The sequence below is a fragment of the Heliangelus exortis genome, chromosome 2 (assembly GCF_036169615.1).
Source record: "Heliangelus exortis chromosome 2, bHelExo1.hap1, whole genome shotgun sequence".
NCBI lineage: Eukaryota > Metazoa > Chordata > Aves > Apodiformes > Trochilidae > Heliangelus > Heliangelus exortis.
Genome location: NC_092423.1, coordinates 42,274,417 through 42,292,427, shown reverse-complemented (window position 1 = coordinate 42,292,427; position 18,011 = coordinate 42,274,417). Strand labels below are relative to the sequence as shown.

The following is an 18,011-nucleotide window of genomic DNA, read 5'->3' as shown; positions in this document are numbered from 1 at the left end:
CCTACACCAGTTCAACCAGACAGAACTTCAGGATTTTTTCCTCTTCCTGGCCAAATGGCACATTACTTTAAATAGAAAATGCCAAGTGATAAAAACAAGTGCTGTTTATCCACATAAACCAGGGCATGGATAATTAAGATTGTTATATGGGTTACTGTTTTAAAATCTGTGAAGCTTGATCTTTTGATGGGTATGTTCATAAATACGCAGTTTTCCCATAGAGGCCAGCAAGAGTTACCAAATAACCTATGAAGTTCATGAAGTGTATGTGGTTAAAGAATTATATCTGTATATTATATTATATAATATAATTATGTATATATATATATATATGTATATAATATAATTATGTATATTATATCTGTAAATTTTTTTTAACTGCTCTTTTCATTCTAATCCATTATACATATTCAATAGCAACAATCTTCCTTTGCAGTTTAGCCTCCTTGGTGACCGAGTAGAGTTGGGACCTAGTCAGGTCTTACCAGTACTTCTCAACACACTTGCTCAGTGGCCAGAACGGAGTGATTTATGCTATTTGAAAACAAACTATTGTTTTCAGGCACAGGAAAATCTTTCAGCTGCAATCCCATGTGGGATTCTAAGGAAATAATGACATGAATAGCCCTATTCATTTTAGTTACCAGGTCTCCAAAGGCCTGGTGGTATTTGCAATGTCTATATCACTGACAAGCATTGACTGCTGATAGTAATTGTAGGATCCCAGAAGATCTAGGATATGTAGCTGAACTTGCTTAAAATAGCACCACTAAGGGAGTATCTACACTGCAGTTACTTCCCACTTTTTGTACTTGGATCAAAGCTGATTTTATCTAGTTCATGGGCAGCAATGCAGCAGGAGCAACCCGGAGGACAATGTGTGATGGCTACTGAACTATTAACTTCACAGAGGAAGCTCCTTGGGTGGGCTTCAGTTGACCTAGTTTAAAGCAGACCCAGTCATGCTTAAGAAAGGAGTTTTGTCTGCAGGACAGATGTCTCCTGTCAACAGTGGTTGAACTTCCTTAGCTTTAGAGAAGAGTATTTAGGTATTGATACTGCTCTGCCTTGCCTACCTTGACATGGTTGCTACTCCTGGCTCTACAGGAAGGATATCTCCAGCTCAGCCTTGGTGGGGAAGCAGAAAAAACAGCTCCTCTATAAGCATTAAGCCAGGAAGACTGTAATTATTACAGTACGAGAGACATGTAAGCCAAATAATGTTTTACCCATTTTCTAAGAGAAAATATGGAAGGTAGAAAAAAACCCCCACATTTGGATAAAGTTCAAAATACAGTTTTGTTGGTGTATGGTGTATCTGTCCTTTGCAGGGCAAAAATAACCGTATAGTAACTCAACACTTCCTTGTGCTAATTTACTACGAAGCAGCCCTACTCAAATAATATACATTAAAGCTGGCTAATTAAAATGCAGCTGACTGTAAAAAGCTTTAGGAACTCTTAGTGCTGATCTGCATCACCATTTTCTATCTACTACTTTACTTGAAATGAATGCAAACCTAGTAAAAGCAGCTGTGTTTTATAGTTTTCCCCCATAAATCTTAAAATGTGTAAGATGGTTAGATGTAATAACACTAGAAAAATAAAGATAATAGAATGTACACTTTGCTTCCAGTGTGGCTTCAGCAAGGTTGTGTTTGGAGCACCCAGCTGCGTATACAGACGCAGTGGAATTTGGTTTGTGAGGAACCTACAAAAATTACACAAATAACTAACATTTTTTTAATGAATAATACACAGACATGCACCTGCTTCAGAGACTCTATAGATTAGTCTTGCAGCCAATAGAAAAGCCCCTTGGAATTCAATTACATGGCTGGAAAACGGAAAACAAAATCATGGCTATACTTTTAGAACTGATACCAGCAAAATGTTAACCAGTTCTTGGACTGAGCTTTTCCTGAGGATTAGATTGTTTTAGTTTGTTTTACTTCCCTGTGGCTTATTGAAAATTTATATTATTCTATTCTATTCTTGCAGCTGGAGCCTCTCCCAGAAGATATTGTGCACCAAATCCCAAATATGAATGCAATAGCTTCTTTAAAAAAGACCACTGAAATTCAAAGTATGTTTCTCAGTTCGGGTTAGTGGGTTTGGGTATTTTTTATTACTAATTAATGTCCTAGACATTAAACTATTGTTTCAGAGATGAAAATGAGGAAATGTTTTATGTATAAGCCAACATTCTTGTCTAGTATGCGTTTGTCTGTGTATATATATGCTTTTATTTTTCTTTGACATCTCTTTGTTAGTGCTACTATGTATTTGGCCCTGAAAAAAACAAGCCATTGAAATTACTTAGAGCTTTCTGATTCCTGAATATTCTCATGTCTTTCCATTATAGAGTAGCTTGGATGAAATAGATGTTTGTAAGTGTGGGACAGGATCAGATTCTGTTTGTGCAGCTCTTTAGAGATTACTCAGCTTGAGATGTATGCAAGTGTGAGATAAAATTAAAAAGCTCAAAATGGTCACTGATCCATGGATCCAAGCTAACAAGTACATTATTTGATTTTGTTTCTGGTGCAGAAAGTACTTTATTGCTTTACATGTGTCCTGACCCTAACCCTTTACTACTTGATTTTTTAGACCATTCGCATTGGTCTCACTGAAAAATTTTCTCTTGGCCATCGGTTGTCTAAATCCAGCTACACAGATTTCCCTTAATTCCTCTTTCCCTTAAATTTCTGCTCTCTGTCGTTTTACCAAGGCAGTGGGACATTTTTGACTTCTACTGTTTGCTGGCTCCTTAATGATGACAAATGGATAACAATTTTTTTATTCATGTTGATGAATCACAAATACTTGGAATTCATCTATATAAAATAAATGTGGTTTTTAAGAGGGACACCATGTATTATCCACTGATCATCATTGATCCTTAAAAATCTCTAATATTAATCTGTTAATGACCAGGAAAAAATCAGTAAGTTAGAGAAATTCATACACTATGCAGGATAGAACAGATCTGCATATGATAATAAGGACAGAAAACTGCACACAGGGTATAAACATGAGGAAAATAAGCAGCTCTGTTAGAAATAAGACATGTATTTAATGAAAAATAGATCTGGAACAAAAAAATGGTGAAACAAAAAATAATAATAGCACTGGCTCTAGGAAGGCATAGTGTATTGCTAGAAATGTGTGAAAATAACAACAGTTCAGAAAGGAGTGGATTTACGAGCTAATATATAGTGTATGTCTAAAAACACAATCCAAAGCTCTGCAGAGTGGCTCAGTTTTGTCACATTTAGGTTTGAGCTGAACTGGTACAGTAATGGCACTTCAGTGGGCTCTTCTTTTGAAACCTAGGTCAGCCTGCTCAGGGTCTGGAGTTACTTACACACAATATTTTGCCTTTTCTTGCAGCTATTAGCTGTAAAGTTATGCTCACCTAATTTTGTCTGGAGAAAGACCAAGTATTAGAAAGGAATACACTTGAATGACAGAAAGGAGCAGTGAAGAAGTTCAGTGTAGCTTGATGTAGGATATATATTTAGATACAATGAAGAGAAGAAAGACCATATTACATATTACAGGAATTCCTGCAGATTGGGAAGTTATTCGGCTGTGGAGCAGCATGTCAAGAGATACTGAGAAATCTTGATTTATTTGGATGATTGCATGCATGTATATTGGGTCTGAATTTCTATGATCCAACTTTCATAAGGAATATTAAGAACATTTTAGACAAAAAAGTCCCTCCTCTGTGTTTCTTGTAAATACACTGAAGATACAGTACTTACTCAGTCACAGAGAGGAAGCAACTTTTTCTAACTAGAATGGAATCTGCATAGACATTTTGTTTGTGACAGTGATCCAAAGCTCCTTTGGAAACGTAATACATTTGGAAATAGTAGTTCCCACACCCATGCAATATGCTATTTCTTAATAATTCTGTTATCTAACTTGAATACCACCCCAAATGTTTTTTTTTCCAAGCAATCTGTGGGACAACGTGTCCAAATCTATCTGCGAAAGGCAATTACAGATGCCTGTAACAGTGACAGAAACATTCCCTTTTATTATTTCCTGGTAATAACCCGTGCTCCTGCAAATCTTTGAGGGAGACTTAAGCTCATTTTCATGCTGAAAGCCAAAGCATACCTAGAAGACTGATTTGGTTTCATTGTTTATTCTTGCAAGCCGTGATTGCTCTTCAAGTTTTGTATGAATGAAACCAGCAGTGTGCTTCATTCTTTCCCCTGAGCTCCACCAAGTTCTTCTCAATGAATGTAACAGGACTGGTAGAATTACACATTCCAGTATAGCACATTGCAAATGGTATTTTCAGAGATGTGAGCAGTTTGAGGCAGATGCTTTTTGAGCTCATTTAATTGTCAATACACAGCATACCTAGGGTCTCCAACCAAGCTCTCTTGCAGCTATATGCTGTGGTTGCCTCACCCTTCCATGAGAGTTTGCTTGCAAATCTTTTGGCTGAACACACATGCAAGAGCCCTGTGTTTTCTGCACAACATACAAATGTTATCCTGTACAAAAAGAAGCTTGCAAAGCTGTTCTGCTTACCACAGTTGTTTGTAAAGTATACTTTTCTGATTTTAAAGAAAAATCTACCACTGCTTTTTCACGAGTGTCAGAAAGTTCTCTTTTCATGAGGAACCTGCTGCTACCTGGATGCTATTCCTAATTAGGACTGCTTTGAAATTTCCTCCCACAAACCACAAACCACAAACACCCTGCTACATACTCCCCTTCTCCAAGACCCTTCACTGCATCTTAGGTGCTGCCACCTGCTTCCTGGCCTGACTCTGCCCTCCCTCTTTTGTAGAAGCCCATCTCTTAATACAATTCTCAGTGCAAGGAAACAAGGAAAATCATCAATGTCTTGAGAGTGAAGAGCAGCTAAATGGGAACAGAGAGCCCACTAATGTTCTTGAATTGGCCCTGAATTTTAGTGTTACAAGAAATCCAGGATTCAGGGGGCAGCTGGTTTGTGAGCCTGTGTGTGAATGAAGGAGTGCGATGTAGCAATCCTCACTGATGCTGTTTTATTGTTGCTGCAGGAGAGCAACACAGTGGTAGCTGGTTACTAATATTTTATTTTATGAATAAGAGCCCTTGAAAACTCCAGCAGTGAACATGGGTTCATTTCTTTTATAGGCAAGAGGGGGTATTATTCCCATGCCAACAGATTTGATTTTCTTGCACATCTGTTTCTGCAACAAAAACCCCACCCACTCTGTGAACATTTAGGTCATAAATTATAGGGTTTGAATTGGGTGTATATTGCAAAGGCTGACTTTTGCACATATGATCTGTGAGAACATTGTGGAATGCTCATATAACCTTTTGTTTGTTTTCAGTGTAGTTTTTAATGAACAGAGAATATGTCTCTGAGCACAGTAATAATAGAGAATATTTTTGTCTTGTTTTTGTAAAATTTGCCAGGCTCCAATCATTGAGCCTAATGTTATGTACATAACTTCTTAGCTGTGTCTTTCATGCTTCTGGAGCAAAGCCAGCCTCCTAACACTTAATCTCAACTTTGTAGGATACTTAATACACTTTACATTTTATCCCCAGAAGGTCCCCGTTATTCAAAGATTCTGCTAACTACTCAAACGTGCACACTATTAGAGTTCAAAGAAACACTCTGGCCATGCTCACCGGTTGTTCTTGCAGACTGACTTGAGCTTTCATCTTGAAGTGATGTTTTCAAATAAAGACATTTTCAGGCTTTATTGACAGCTGCTTTCTCACTGGAGGGAGAAGTCCATCTTTTGAAAAGCCTAGAACTGTGTTGAGAGCTGTGTTACGAAAAGAGGGAGTTTTCAGCAGCCTTTGTGCAGCACAGGCAGCACCAGTGCTGGCTTGGCCTCCCAGCTGTCAAAGCCTCCAGCTACCCTCTGGATAAGCACCTCCACTCAGCCTGCTGCCCAGCTGCCAAAATCCTCCTTTTAGCCCTCGGAAAAGACCCCTATTTGATCCCCTCTCTTTCACAGCTGTTGAAACCCTCCATCTAATTCCCAGATAAATACCCTGATCCAACCCCTGCAGCAGCTGCTGGAAGCTTCTTGCTAGACACTTACTAACCTCTGGTCCAGAGATCCCAGCCTTCCCAAAGCTCGTTATTTCCAGGTGGCACCCACCTGGCAACAACTCAGTGGATTCCTGGACTGTAAGAAATGCATATGTAAGTTCTTAATTGCTCATTTAGTTACCAGTAACCATCCTCTTGCTTCTTAAAGGCACTGTGGTATCAGAGCACTGTATATATTGACAACAAGTCACCTGCCATTATTGTTTGTGTTGCTCGAGAAGCTTCTTGTCTCTTCTGTTGCAGGCAGAAAGCTGAGATCACTCATGCTTTTAACCCACTGCTGTGTTTTTACACAGCAAACCATAAAGCTCTATTCCTTATGATATCTGGCAGCTTTCCAGCAACAGCCAGTTCATATATGAAAGTCTGAAATAAATTCTTGTTCTAGTATACGCCCTGAGGTTGGAGGAGAAAGAACATCCAGGACTAACAAACCTGATTGTTCTGGCAACATCACTTCAGTCCGAGCTGGCATTTCTGACTTTTTTCCTTTTCAAGATAGTGCTGCGTGAGCACTTTGTACAACAATGCTCATTTTTCTAGTCCTATTTGCTGTATATGCATCAACTGTCTGCCATATCAGAGCTTCTAGGTATTAACCCTGCCCTGAACTCCCTTCACCTTGCGTAGATAAAGCCAATAGCTTGTCTGACAGTATGAGTTCATTAGTCTGTGTGTTACTCCTCCAGTTTATTACCTTCTGGGGAAGGGTGTGACACAACCCTTGGAATGAAAGCACTTTCCAACTTGGCATTCTTAGGTTCAAAAATATACCTCTTCACTGCAGTCTGAAATTTCAACTGTACTGCTTACACCGCAGTGATTTTAAATTATAATCACCCGGTGTTGAACTAAGTGATTACTATGCTTGTACCACCATGCTAGCTAAAATTCACATAAATTATTATGTGTGTTTTCCTTAGGCAAGTACTGGAAGTCAGTGGAGCCATACTCTGTGCCAGTGGATTGTGCTCTGGCTGAGTCTCAGAAACGAGAGAGAGAGGAGACAGAAACAGTGTCTGCAATGGCCTCTCTCTCAGTGGATGTCGAGCAGTGTATCCCTCAGGAAGGCAGCAGGTAAGCCTATGGAATTATTGCAGGGAACATGACTTTCCTTCCAGTCAAGTGAGATGAAGACAACTAGACAAAGAGTTGTTTCAGAATTAGCTCTTAACTGAAGGACCTGGATTTGATTTCTCTCACTTGGCCACTGGAAGCAGAGGTACTCTATGCTAGCAGGTATTTTTTGGCACATGTACTTCTTGACTGAGGTTCACAATTAGTACAAGAACCTTGTTTACTCCCCATGTCTAATTTTCTCTGCTACATAAAAGTACAATATCCATATGAGGAAAATAGACAAGACCAACCATATTCTTCTCATTGGAAGAGAAACCTAGTTTAGTTTTGATTTTCTAGGAAAGCATTTAACACGCTGTCAGATAAATTTAATAAGAATGGACTTAAATCATTATTAAATGGTATTAGACAGGCATTAAAAATTACTTTCCTGGAAGCAATGGAATGGTGCCAGTATAAAATTTAAAGCATCCCTGACCTGAATTAGGACCAAGACTTTCTGTGTACCAAGCTGAAGGTACACCAGAAAAGAATTATAAAGCTGTTTTTTCCAGGTGGCCAGCTGCTTTTTCACATTCATGAAGATTACCTTCAGTTTTGCAAATTGATAAAGTAACTGATGTTGGTTGTTTTGCAAATAGAGATTGAAAACACTGATTGCCATTCAATACAGCATCAACAACAAAAGAGTACTTCTTCAGTGAGTCATTAGGAGTCAGAAAAGGCCCTACAAAAGTTCTTGGAGTTTCCCATGTACTCATTTTAGGGATAAACTTTCCTGGCCTTCTCCACCAGAGGAAGACTTAAAATGCAGTGGAACCATTCAGTTCCATTACACAGAGAAAACAGGAGAGGGAGGAGGAAAGGAGAAAAGAGCCTTTTAAGGAGAAGTGTCAGGTCCCCACAGGCTGTGAAACAGAGCTACATAACAGGAGAGAAGAGGGAGCTGTGGGTAGGCAGAATGTTGGTGGAGATGGAGCCAGAAAGATATGTGGCTCCTATGTTGTGACAGCTACTAGTTTGGTTTGGTTTTTGCCTCCTGCATTGACTCTTTTAATCTGAATTGAACTGATAGGCATCTAGAGGAATAGTGCAATGCTAAACCTACAGATGTCTTTGGCAGAGAATGTTTCTCACAACTCTGGGAGTGCTCATCTGTCAATGAGCTAAAAGATGTGCCTAAAAATGGCACACAGGGAGCAGAGCTAGCAAGAGAAGTCTGAACTTTTTGCTTAATTATCTATCTGATATTGCTAGTATTATTGCAACCAAATCCAAAAAAGCTTAGGAAGAAGAAGAATCCACTGGAAAGCAGAAGATACGTTTTAGATTTGTGGCAGTGCTAACCAGTGCTTGGTTTAGCACTAACATAAGGTTTGTCATACAACTCTGTGACAATTACCTGACACTTTTGCCAGCCAGGACAGAAAGGTGTCTGCTTGTGTTTGCACAGCTCTGAAATATGAAGACATTTAGTTAAAGTTTTGGAACTAGCACAGTCAAACAAAGTGAAGTTTTAAATTGTCTGAAAATGGGTGTGGTTAATTTTGTGCATTTTTATGTTGCTCAGAATAACCAAGGATTATACGTCCCCACTCACTTAAAACTGCAGCCATTGAGAGCCACTGCTGATCCTACATGACTTGAATAAAATAACCCTTTGACTAACACTGCTTTTAATTACTGTATTTATTACCTACCTCCTGATAACCTGTGACAGCTTCCACTCATTCTGAAAATAGAATTTCAGAGCAGAGCTGAGAGAAATGGAAAAAAAACATGTGCTGAAATGTACACAAGTGGAATTCATGTGGCTGCCAGATTCATTACACTTCATCAGTTCTGGACTCTTACAGGGATGAATCTGTTGTGATGAATTGTTCTGTGGAAAAATGGCTTCGTTTGAAATATCTTCTGTGGTGCTGCAGAGGTTTTTTAGTGGCACAAAAAAAAACCCCTATGCACGCAGGCATTCCTAATTCTGTTTCCACATTCGTAACCCACAAAGAAGTCACCCGAAGCCAGATTGCCATCAGAGAGTGACAGGACAACATAAGTGCTCTTTCCACTGGGCCAAAATTGATAGTTAGGTTTTCTGAGGCTTTGGGACATCATCCTCTTTGTTTTCTTCCTGCTGAATGTAAAGAGGAGCATGGAATAAAAAATGGTGACCCTGAAGACCTGATTTGGAGGGCACAGGCCTGTGAGCTATGGGGAGACCTGAGAGGACCTTGCTGTACTTTGATTCACTCCATAGACACGTAGCAACATAATACAGCAGGAGTGTTGTGATGAGTCCAACTTTTTCATATTTGTTTTGTTTGTTATAATAACAGATCAGGTATGCAACCATCCTTCTCCAGCCTCTTTCTATGGCAAACGACAGGGCTGCAGAGATGTGAGGAGACTTCTGGGCTCTCAAATCCTCTTGATAAGGCCACTGTAGGCATGACCCTCCTTTCTATCTTCCCTAAAGACAGGGGCAACCTTCTGAAGACCTTTTGCAAGATTTTGCACTGAGTGTTTGTTTTGGAAAGCAAACAAGTTGTGACTTGTAGGGGTGGATCAGAGCAGAAAGTGCCATGCAACCTGAAGGGTTCTTGTTATGCCAGGACAGTTTATTTTCTTTTAATTCCCACCCTGGGAATTCTGAGGCAGGCTAATAATTCTGGCTTACATTTCTAACCTTGTTTCGCTGAATTTATGGTAGAGATCCTGTTGACTTCAGCTTTGGATGGCAAGGCCTCCAGATGAAGGGAGCAGCAGCAAGAATCTCTTTGCAGGAAACTCTTGCCAGTTATGTTGGAGGATATATTGGTGTTTGGAGTGAGATGACTCACTTTAAACTCAGATTTTGGGTAAAGTGGCTCTTTTCCTGGCCAACTCATATCTGACTCATTTACCACTGATGAATAAAGGATAAAATGCTCCTGGCTAAGGCCCATCCTAAGTATTTCTCTTTCTTTATTCTCTCTTTCTTTCTTTTCTTCAAGTGACAGTGTCGATTACTTTTTATTTGACTTTTCCCTGGCAAGCAAAATGAAGAAAACCGTGAAAATCTGCTGTGCTTTTGTTGCTTTATTTTACCAAAGCACAACTCTGCATTTAAAGATCCGATTGAAACTTGATTACAGACTTGAGAAGAGAACAGATATAAAAAAAAGAGTTTGTGGATAGGAAAGAAAACATGCATGATGCTAACACAGATTTAAATAGAGATGCAATTAAAGGAACAGGCATGCCCTATAAAACATTTCTAAGTACCATAACTTTTGTGTTGATAATTGCTTATGCCCTATGTGAGATACAGACTTAGCTGATAAGAATTTTGATTTGGCAAAACACCTATTTCAGAAATCTTGCAGTGAAATATTCAGTACTGTACTGTCCTTGAAACATTGGAATTTCTGTATGTTTCTTAAAATGGAAAAATAAAAGGGTGTGAAGGGAGATGTCTTGCACGTTACAAACAGCAATCCTGAGAATGACATTTATCAGAACTGGACTTTACAACCCTCATGAAGCTGAGCTTTTTACTCAAGTGGAAATGAAAACAAAGTGTAAGTTTTAGATACTGCTTTTAGTATTACAGAGCTACCAGCTGTAGTTTCAGTCACCTTGCATTGTGTTATGAGCATTATATTTTATACTAGCGTGACTGATTGCATCATGGAGTACTGTTAGCCACCAGCTAGGTTCACTTGATGTGTTTGTGTATCAGCTCATAAAGCTTCACTCAGCATTTCACTATTTGGGCACCCCCTTAGCTGTGCTGAGTGACATGAACCAACCCAGCCACACCACACAGGAGCTGCAGCCACAGCTGGGCTGAAGAACAACTTGCCCAGGTCAGGCTGTAGCCTCATGTTGACTGCTTTCCTCTCATCCTGGTGGGTGCATAAGGAAGAGAACCAAGAGCAGAGGAGTTTGAGAACCACCCTTGCCCTGGTGGGTCAGTAGATGTCAACAACTATATCTGACTTATCCCATGTAAAATCCTCCAGGATACCTACCCAGCCATTCACTTCCAAAAGCTCCTTTCTGAACCAACTTACACCTCTGGAACTCAGGTAGTAAATCTCACAGCCTCATCAGGCATTGCACTTTGTTTTGATTGCTCTAAACTTATCAGTAAATCCTTGAGAACTCCCTATCCATGCATTGTGAGAAATAAAAGCAGTTCTGTTTTTACTCCTAGTCTTTGCCTCATTTCTGGCTTTAAAGGATTCGGCTTTCTCAAGACTCTGTATTCATCCTGGTATGAAAATAATTTCTAACCTCTGATGAATCTTGCCCCTCTCTGTGCCTCTTGTAGTTCTCTTGGAGATGAAGAAAGAATTGCGTGCAGGACTTAAGATGTTGGGCACAAGAAGGATTCACATAGTAGCTTAATGCTGGGGAATTTTTTTTTGGTTTTGTTGCTGCCATTAACTCTCTTCTGCCATTAACTCCAAGCTCTCACTTTGGCCACCACTGTATATAAACAGCTATAGATGTCCTTCCTCCTGGTTTGTGTCTTTTGTGTTAGTTTGTGTCTTTTGTGTTAGTTTGTGTTTGTTTACTTTCTTTTCCACTCAGAAATGGTGTCATGGGCTTTACAACAGGCTGGTATTGGTAATCTGGCATCATCAACAAACATTGTCAACTAAATCTATTGGTAGTTTGCCAAGTGTTTTTTGAGGTGTTCTCCACAGTGAAAATTTACTGATATTATTATCTGTTCCCCACTTTTGATGGATCTTAAACTATGGGAGGACCTTCTCTCATAACATAGTCAGCATCTGAATAAATTCTTGGAATACAATTCTTTGCACAGGGATATAACTTGATCCCTTTTCCTTAGTTTCCTTCAGAATCTTTTAATAAATTAGTGAAGCTTCCTTTCTAAGTGTTAAGGCATAACTCTTACCCAAATTATTATTACTGAATTATTACCTAACTGCTAATTCTGTCAATGATTATAGCTGCTGTTAATTTTCTCCATACAGGCTTAGTGTATCTCCTGTAGTTTCCAAAAGGTGAATTGCATTTCTTGCTTTCTTTACCACTGGCATGAATGCTGAGTTAAGCTGTAGAATATGCTCAATGATTATTTCTTTAGCAACATCATAATTGCATTCCCTTAGAACTCTGGGCAAATATCATCTGCTCTTAGCAATTTGGCAATGTTTGATGTATCAGTTTGTTGTAGTTCTGGTTCAGTTTGAGATAGTTCATCTGCAAATAATAAAATCTCCCTGACGCTTCTCCAGTGAGCACAGATATAAATAGCTCATTTTGCTTTTGTGGTCTACCTTCCTTGATGCTCCTTTTATGCTTTGATCATTTCTTCTGATGTATTTGAAAGATCTTTTTATTATTAGCTTTTATGCCTTTAACATGTTGCTCTTCAGGCTCTCATTTTGCCTGCCTGGGTGAGGGTTTACATTTAATTTGCCTTATTCAGACCTTACTTCCTCTTCTGAGAGTATACATGTAGTTACCTTATTCTTTTCCTAAACTGTGGCACAAGGAACTTTTAATTCCTTATTCTTTGATCCATCTTTACTAGGATATACACTTACTGAGTATCACTTATAGGATGTCTTTAGACAACTTCCAAATCATCTCCATGGTATAGAAACATACCTCTTTTCTTCCTAGCTACCAGATGATTGCTTTTCAATTACAATGATCTTCCCTGAGACAGCTGAGTTAAATTAGAAACAGATTCTGGCATAAAATAGCCATACCATGTCAGAAAATTTATCTTTTGTTCAGCAGTTTCTGTGACTTGGAAATATACCTTGAATTTTTATTTTTATGTGTGATGTATATTTATGTGTGATGTATATTTATGATGTAGTTATGAGGAATCTCTGTAATTCTAATTTTAAAAATAAGGTAAGAGAAACATTTACTTTCATGCACATAATTTATCTATATTCATACATATTAAATTATTTTCTTCTTTAAAGTGTAGATATGAACTATTTTAAATACTGTCATTAAGTAATGTGGTTGCCATTTTTTCTCAGCTTTCACAGAATAACACTTAAGATGTCTTACGCTTTGCCAGATTCCAGCCATACAGTGGGATTTTGTTTCATCCATTTCTTTTGTTTTAAAGTTTAAGCATAATAATTTTGTGTAGCACTAACTGCAGATAGCCTACTTCATTCTGCCATAGTGTGAATTGAATGTACAGAGACCTGTAGGTGGGCACCTTTCCGACACATCAAAATAAACGGAGAGATGCAAGAGGGCTCTGCTTCTGGGAACTTGCAGTTTAAATGAGCCACAGTGAACCCTTAGTACAAAATCACAATTGTGGTTCTAAAATCATTACAGTCCCAGTCAGTATCTTTCTGACTCTGCTGACTGCATGGAATCTACCTGGACCAGACCCATCCTTGTAGCTGCATCTCTGAGGAACAAGTCAGGGAACACAGCACTGGATGGGATTTTTACCTGTTTTATATTTTCATGTCAACTTGTTGTCATCTGCAGGAAGACTGACAACTGAAGTGACTAAAAGTGACATAACTGAGGTAAAATATATTTAGTCTATCAGACTCTGTCGCCTTGATTTATTTTTTTAAAAACTTTTAATTTTAACTGAATGAGTATATATTAATTGACTGCTTAGTGCTATGTGACTGCAGTGTTTTTCTCTCTGTACAAAGGACCCTAAAATTTCACTGTCTCTCACTCACAACTCCAGCCTAGGCTGTTATCCCATAAAAATGTATGGTTTTAATCATAAGCTGTTGGATAGATTCAGTGACTTCTCTGACATTAGTGAAATGAAGTTAAAGGATGCACATAAGTCTTTAAAAGGAGATTGGAGAAGACTGGGGGAGCAACAACACTGAGAGGCAACAGCTGGATTCACCAGGGCACCCTAGACTCCACTCCATTTCCAAACAGGCCCTCTTGTCTTGAACTTGCTTTGGTTCTGGTTGATGGGATATTATTGGGACATTGTTGGAATACATTGGAATATATATATTAGAATATAGCACCTGAGGTCACTCAGAAACACCCTCATCAGGACCCAGGACTATAACCCTGGATAAGGTCATCTCTTGGTTGTACTGTAATCATGAGAATGTCATTCCCAGAAGATACATGTGAGAATAATGTTGCACATACTGCTTTTTTAGTTCCTTATAAGTAACCCAAACTCCCACTTTTACTTCCAGAAGATTTCCAGAGCTCCGATTCTTCGTACTCTGCTAATCCCCAACTGAAATCTGTTGGCAGCTCTTTCTTTCTATCCACTTACCCACAGTAGAATCTAAAAACTGAGCTGTTACCTGCTTCCAAATTGTTCTCTTCCCAGACAGCCCCACAAGGTGCTGGATGTTTCACAAGGCCTTTAGAGAATTTTTGCGTTATTCTAGAGGACCCACAGGTCTTCTAAAACCTACTGGAGAAAGTATGGTCAGCACAGCAGCAGCACCCAGCATCTGTATGAATTCTCCATCATGTGTATGATCCTTTATCACACCTGAGGACCTGAGTGGGCTGGGCTCCATCCCACCCTGGCTGCCATTGTGCAGTCTCTGCTGCAAGCAAGAACAATGCCAAGAGTGGGGGGGTGTGGATGAGGGATGGGAAGAGAAGACAGTGATGATCTTGGTCATTTTTCAAAGAAGTCTTGCCAGACATCTTAATTCATATCTCGATAAGCTCTTCAGGCCTTTATTGCCCCTTGAAGGAGAGTGATTACCTACTGCATCTGCACATGGGCAGAGACCCACTCCCACTGCAGCACTGACACAGCCCAAGTGGCCCCTCCTGCAGCCTTCCCTGAAATCTTGCTTCACCTACTTCTCAGGGATAAAAGAGCTGCAATGGTTGCTGTACATCGGAGACATTCTCCACCGTGTGGTGAGGAACAAAAGATTTGAGATTTATAGATTAATAATCTTTTAGGGCCACTAACCTTTTGGAAAGCAATTAGCCTGAAAACCATCTTCTTTTTCATAGACCATTCATCTGACATATTTTTAAACACACTAGCTGTGGTCATTCCAGATCATAAAGGAATAACCTGTATAAAATAATTTAAAGACACACTGCTGAATTTTTCATTGGGAAATACTTTAATAAACTCCAGATTCATTTAAAATTCTCTGGTTTCCTTGCTGAATAAACTACCAAAGCCCATGCAAGCCCCCATTAATTATTTTATTTTTTTTTTTCCATGGGATCTCATGAGTTTGTTCTTTCTGAGGGATGTTTTACTGAAGGCTGTTATTATACTGGCTATACCAGATTTAACTGGCAGATGTCTCTTTTATTTATTAATTTGCATTTACTTTTGCTCTCCACACATTTCAAAAATTGCTTAAAGTGACGATATTTAAGGAGGTCTTAAGCTTATTTGTCATCCTGGGGTGAAAAATGGTTTATGTCCAAATTCTTATGCCCTTCAGCACTGAGGTCTCACCATGATTGCAGAAGCTGCCCATTTTATAATTGCCAGCATAATCCTCAGGTGCAATAGTTCATCATATACAAGGAATAATGACACTTTTCACCAGCACACTCCGTGTACCCACTGCTTTCCTACTGGAGGTTTTAAAGAGCTCATTTCACCTAAGCTGAATATTTCCCACCTTTCAAATAAAAGATACATGTATAATCTGATTTGATATTGTTAATAGATACTTCCTCTATGACAGTGATTTGCTGATCCAGTTCAGAGTTTGGTCTCAGTGGCTGCAGGCAGGTAGGCAGTGTATACATGAGAGCAGAGAATCAAAAATCAGAGGACCTAAGAACCCTAGAAGAAACACTGCCAACTACTTGGCTACTAGTGAGCTATTTCAATTTAATGGTATGGGCCTGCTTGAAAAAATAAATGAATGTATTTTTAGTGCCAAAGCTTGTAAAATAAAAGTATCACAGCTATTTTTTTATGAAATTATTTGACTCTGTTGACACAAAGCATGTACATTTCTGGACAAAACGTTATAAAATATTCTGACATATTTTAATATAAACAGGAACATTTTCAGTGATTGCTTGGATCTCAAATGTTTTTCCACTTGACATTTGTTTATACTTCCTAGGAAAGAAACTCTATTTATGGATAACTGAATAACACAAATAAACATCAGAGAGAGCTGAAAAATCAGCTTTGATTATGCATGAAAATCTACAATGTCATTGTGTACTCTTGTGCTGTATTCTGATTGCCTGTTTATTTTTACAGAGCTGCTGGCGAGCCCATGGAAGAAGAGCCAGCCTTGTGAAGTGCCAAGTCCTCCCTGATATTTCCTGTGGGTGACATCATTGTGTATCCCCCCAAAGCACCCTCAGACATGTCTTGTCTGCTGCTTGGGTGGCACAGGGCTGATGGAACATAAACACTGGGCACAAAACTCTGAATAGCAGCTTCACTTGTTCTTTGGATGGACTTGAAAGGGTCCTAAAGATCCTTTAAATGTAACTGCTAAGATTCTAGAGTTACAGTAAAACAGGCTTAGGAGAAAGAGCCTAGAGCATGCTTTTTATATGCTGTTTGACCCACTCACCAACAAAAATTGCAAAATAGAGTATTACAAAATTCTACAGGATAGATTATAGATATGAGATTTGCAACAGCCAGCAAAATACTTGGTAAACTCCATGAATCACTTTCTGACACTTTTTACTGGGTACATTTTTTCATATTCTGTTAAATTGTTAATAGATTTTTTTCTTTGCTCAGTGTAAAGAAAAAAAAAATAATTATTTTCTGTGCCATTTTAACCCCCTGTAATGAATTCTTAGCTGAATACGTGAAAGGTGTTTAAGTCGCGATGAGGGATTTTAGCTGAAGGGAAAACACTTCATATTGTACTATAAATCCCCCGAAGTACTGTGCTTCGTGGTGCTTTATTTTCTTTTCCTGTTTCCCAGCTCTCCCTCCTCATTTTGTGTAATCTTTTCTATCACAAAAAACCACATCACGATTCTCTAAAGTGTGCGATCTTCTGCCTTTTAAAAAAATGCTGTAGCCTCCGTAGTTGACAGTAGTTCTCACCAGATGTGCAGCAGAGATCAAATAGTCTCTGAAAAAAAATGGATGGCTTTTCAAATGTGCTTTTAGTTTGGTCTGAAACGTTTCTGCGTCCGGACTCAGAGGGCAGAAATCTTCAACAACTGCGAGCAGCTCGTTTGAAGCTCAGGTGTTTCTGTGGAGGTTGTGCTGGGGGTGGTTTTTTACAGGTCGTCATGTGAATACGAACTGATTCTTTTATGTAGTCCTGCACCAAGAGAACTGATGTTGCTTAAGAAGCTTCAAAGGGTTTAGGCTTTATTTTAGGTCCCCAACGTGCAGCAAGATCTCCCTGCAACGTGACTTTAGCTGTTTAATTCCATGTTTGAGAACGTAACATAGAGTTGTGCCTTTAGCTGATAATGAACGCTTAAACTGTTACACGTGTTGCCTTACCGTCAGGGAAAGAGATAGGGCATGTATGTAAGACTGCTTCAAATGAACAAAACTCTGCTACAGCAACTTTTATTTTTGCTTACAACTTTCTCACCTAATGAACCCCGGGAGATACCTTGAAGTATTCGACTTCCAGTATTTGATAGCTCGTGCAGCTTTTAAAAGCAAGTGATGTGCATTTTTATATATTTTCCAAACTCAAAAGATATATTAAAGCCATAAGTGAAGACTGTCATGCTTTTTATTCTGAAGTCTGAAAGGAACCTTAATTAAAACAAGATTTTGGGGAAGGCCGTGATATGAAAGATATGGAACAATATGGTTTCAGTTATAGGCAGACTCAAACCTGTAAATCAAAGATGAAAGATTTCACTCAAATAGAATTATATAATTCTCTTTTGTTATGCAGTCAGAC

General features: G+C 38.9%; 1 protein-coding gene across 12 annotated transcripts in view; it reads left to right on the top strand.

The window, feature by feature from the left end:
• HDAC9 (histone deacetylase 9) overlaps positions 1 to 17,800 on the top strand; it is a 458,285-nt gene extending 440,485 nt beyond the window's left edge. For all 12 annotated transcript variants that reach the window (XM_071735765.1, XM_071735762.1, XM_071735760.1 and 9 more), the window contains 3 exons: positions 2,001 to 2,085; positions 7,011 to 7,164; positions 16,373 to 17,800. In XM_071735765.1, the coding sequence (XP_071591866.1) occupies positions 2,001 to 2,085; positions 7,011 to 7,164; positions 16,373 to 16,412 (279 nt within the window). In that variant the 3' untranslated portion in view covers positions 16,413 to 17,800. The remainder of the gene's footprint in view (positions 1 to 2,000; positions 2,086 to 7,010; positions 7,165 to 16,372) is intronic.
• Positions 17,801 to 18,011: the final 211 nt, after the last annotated feature.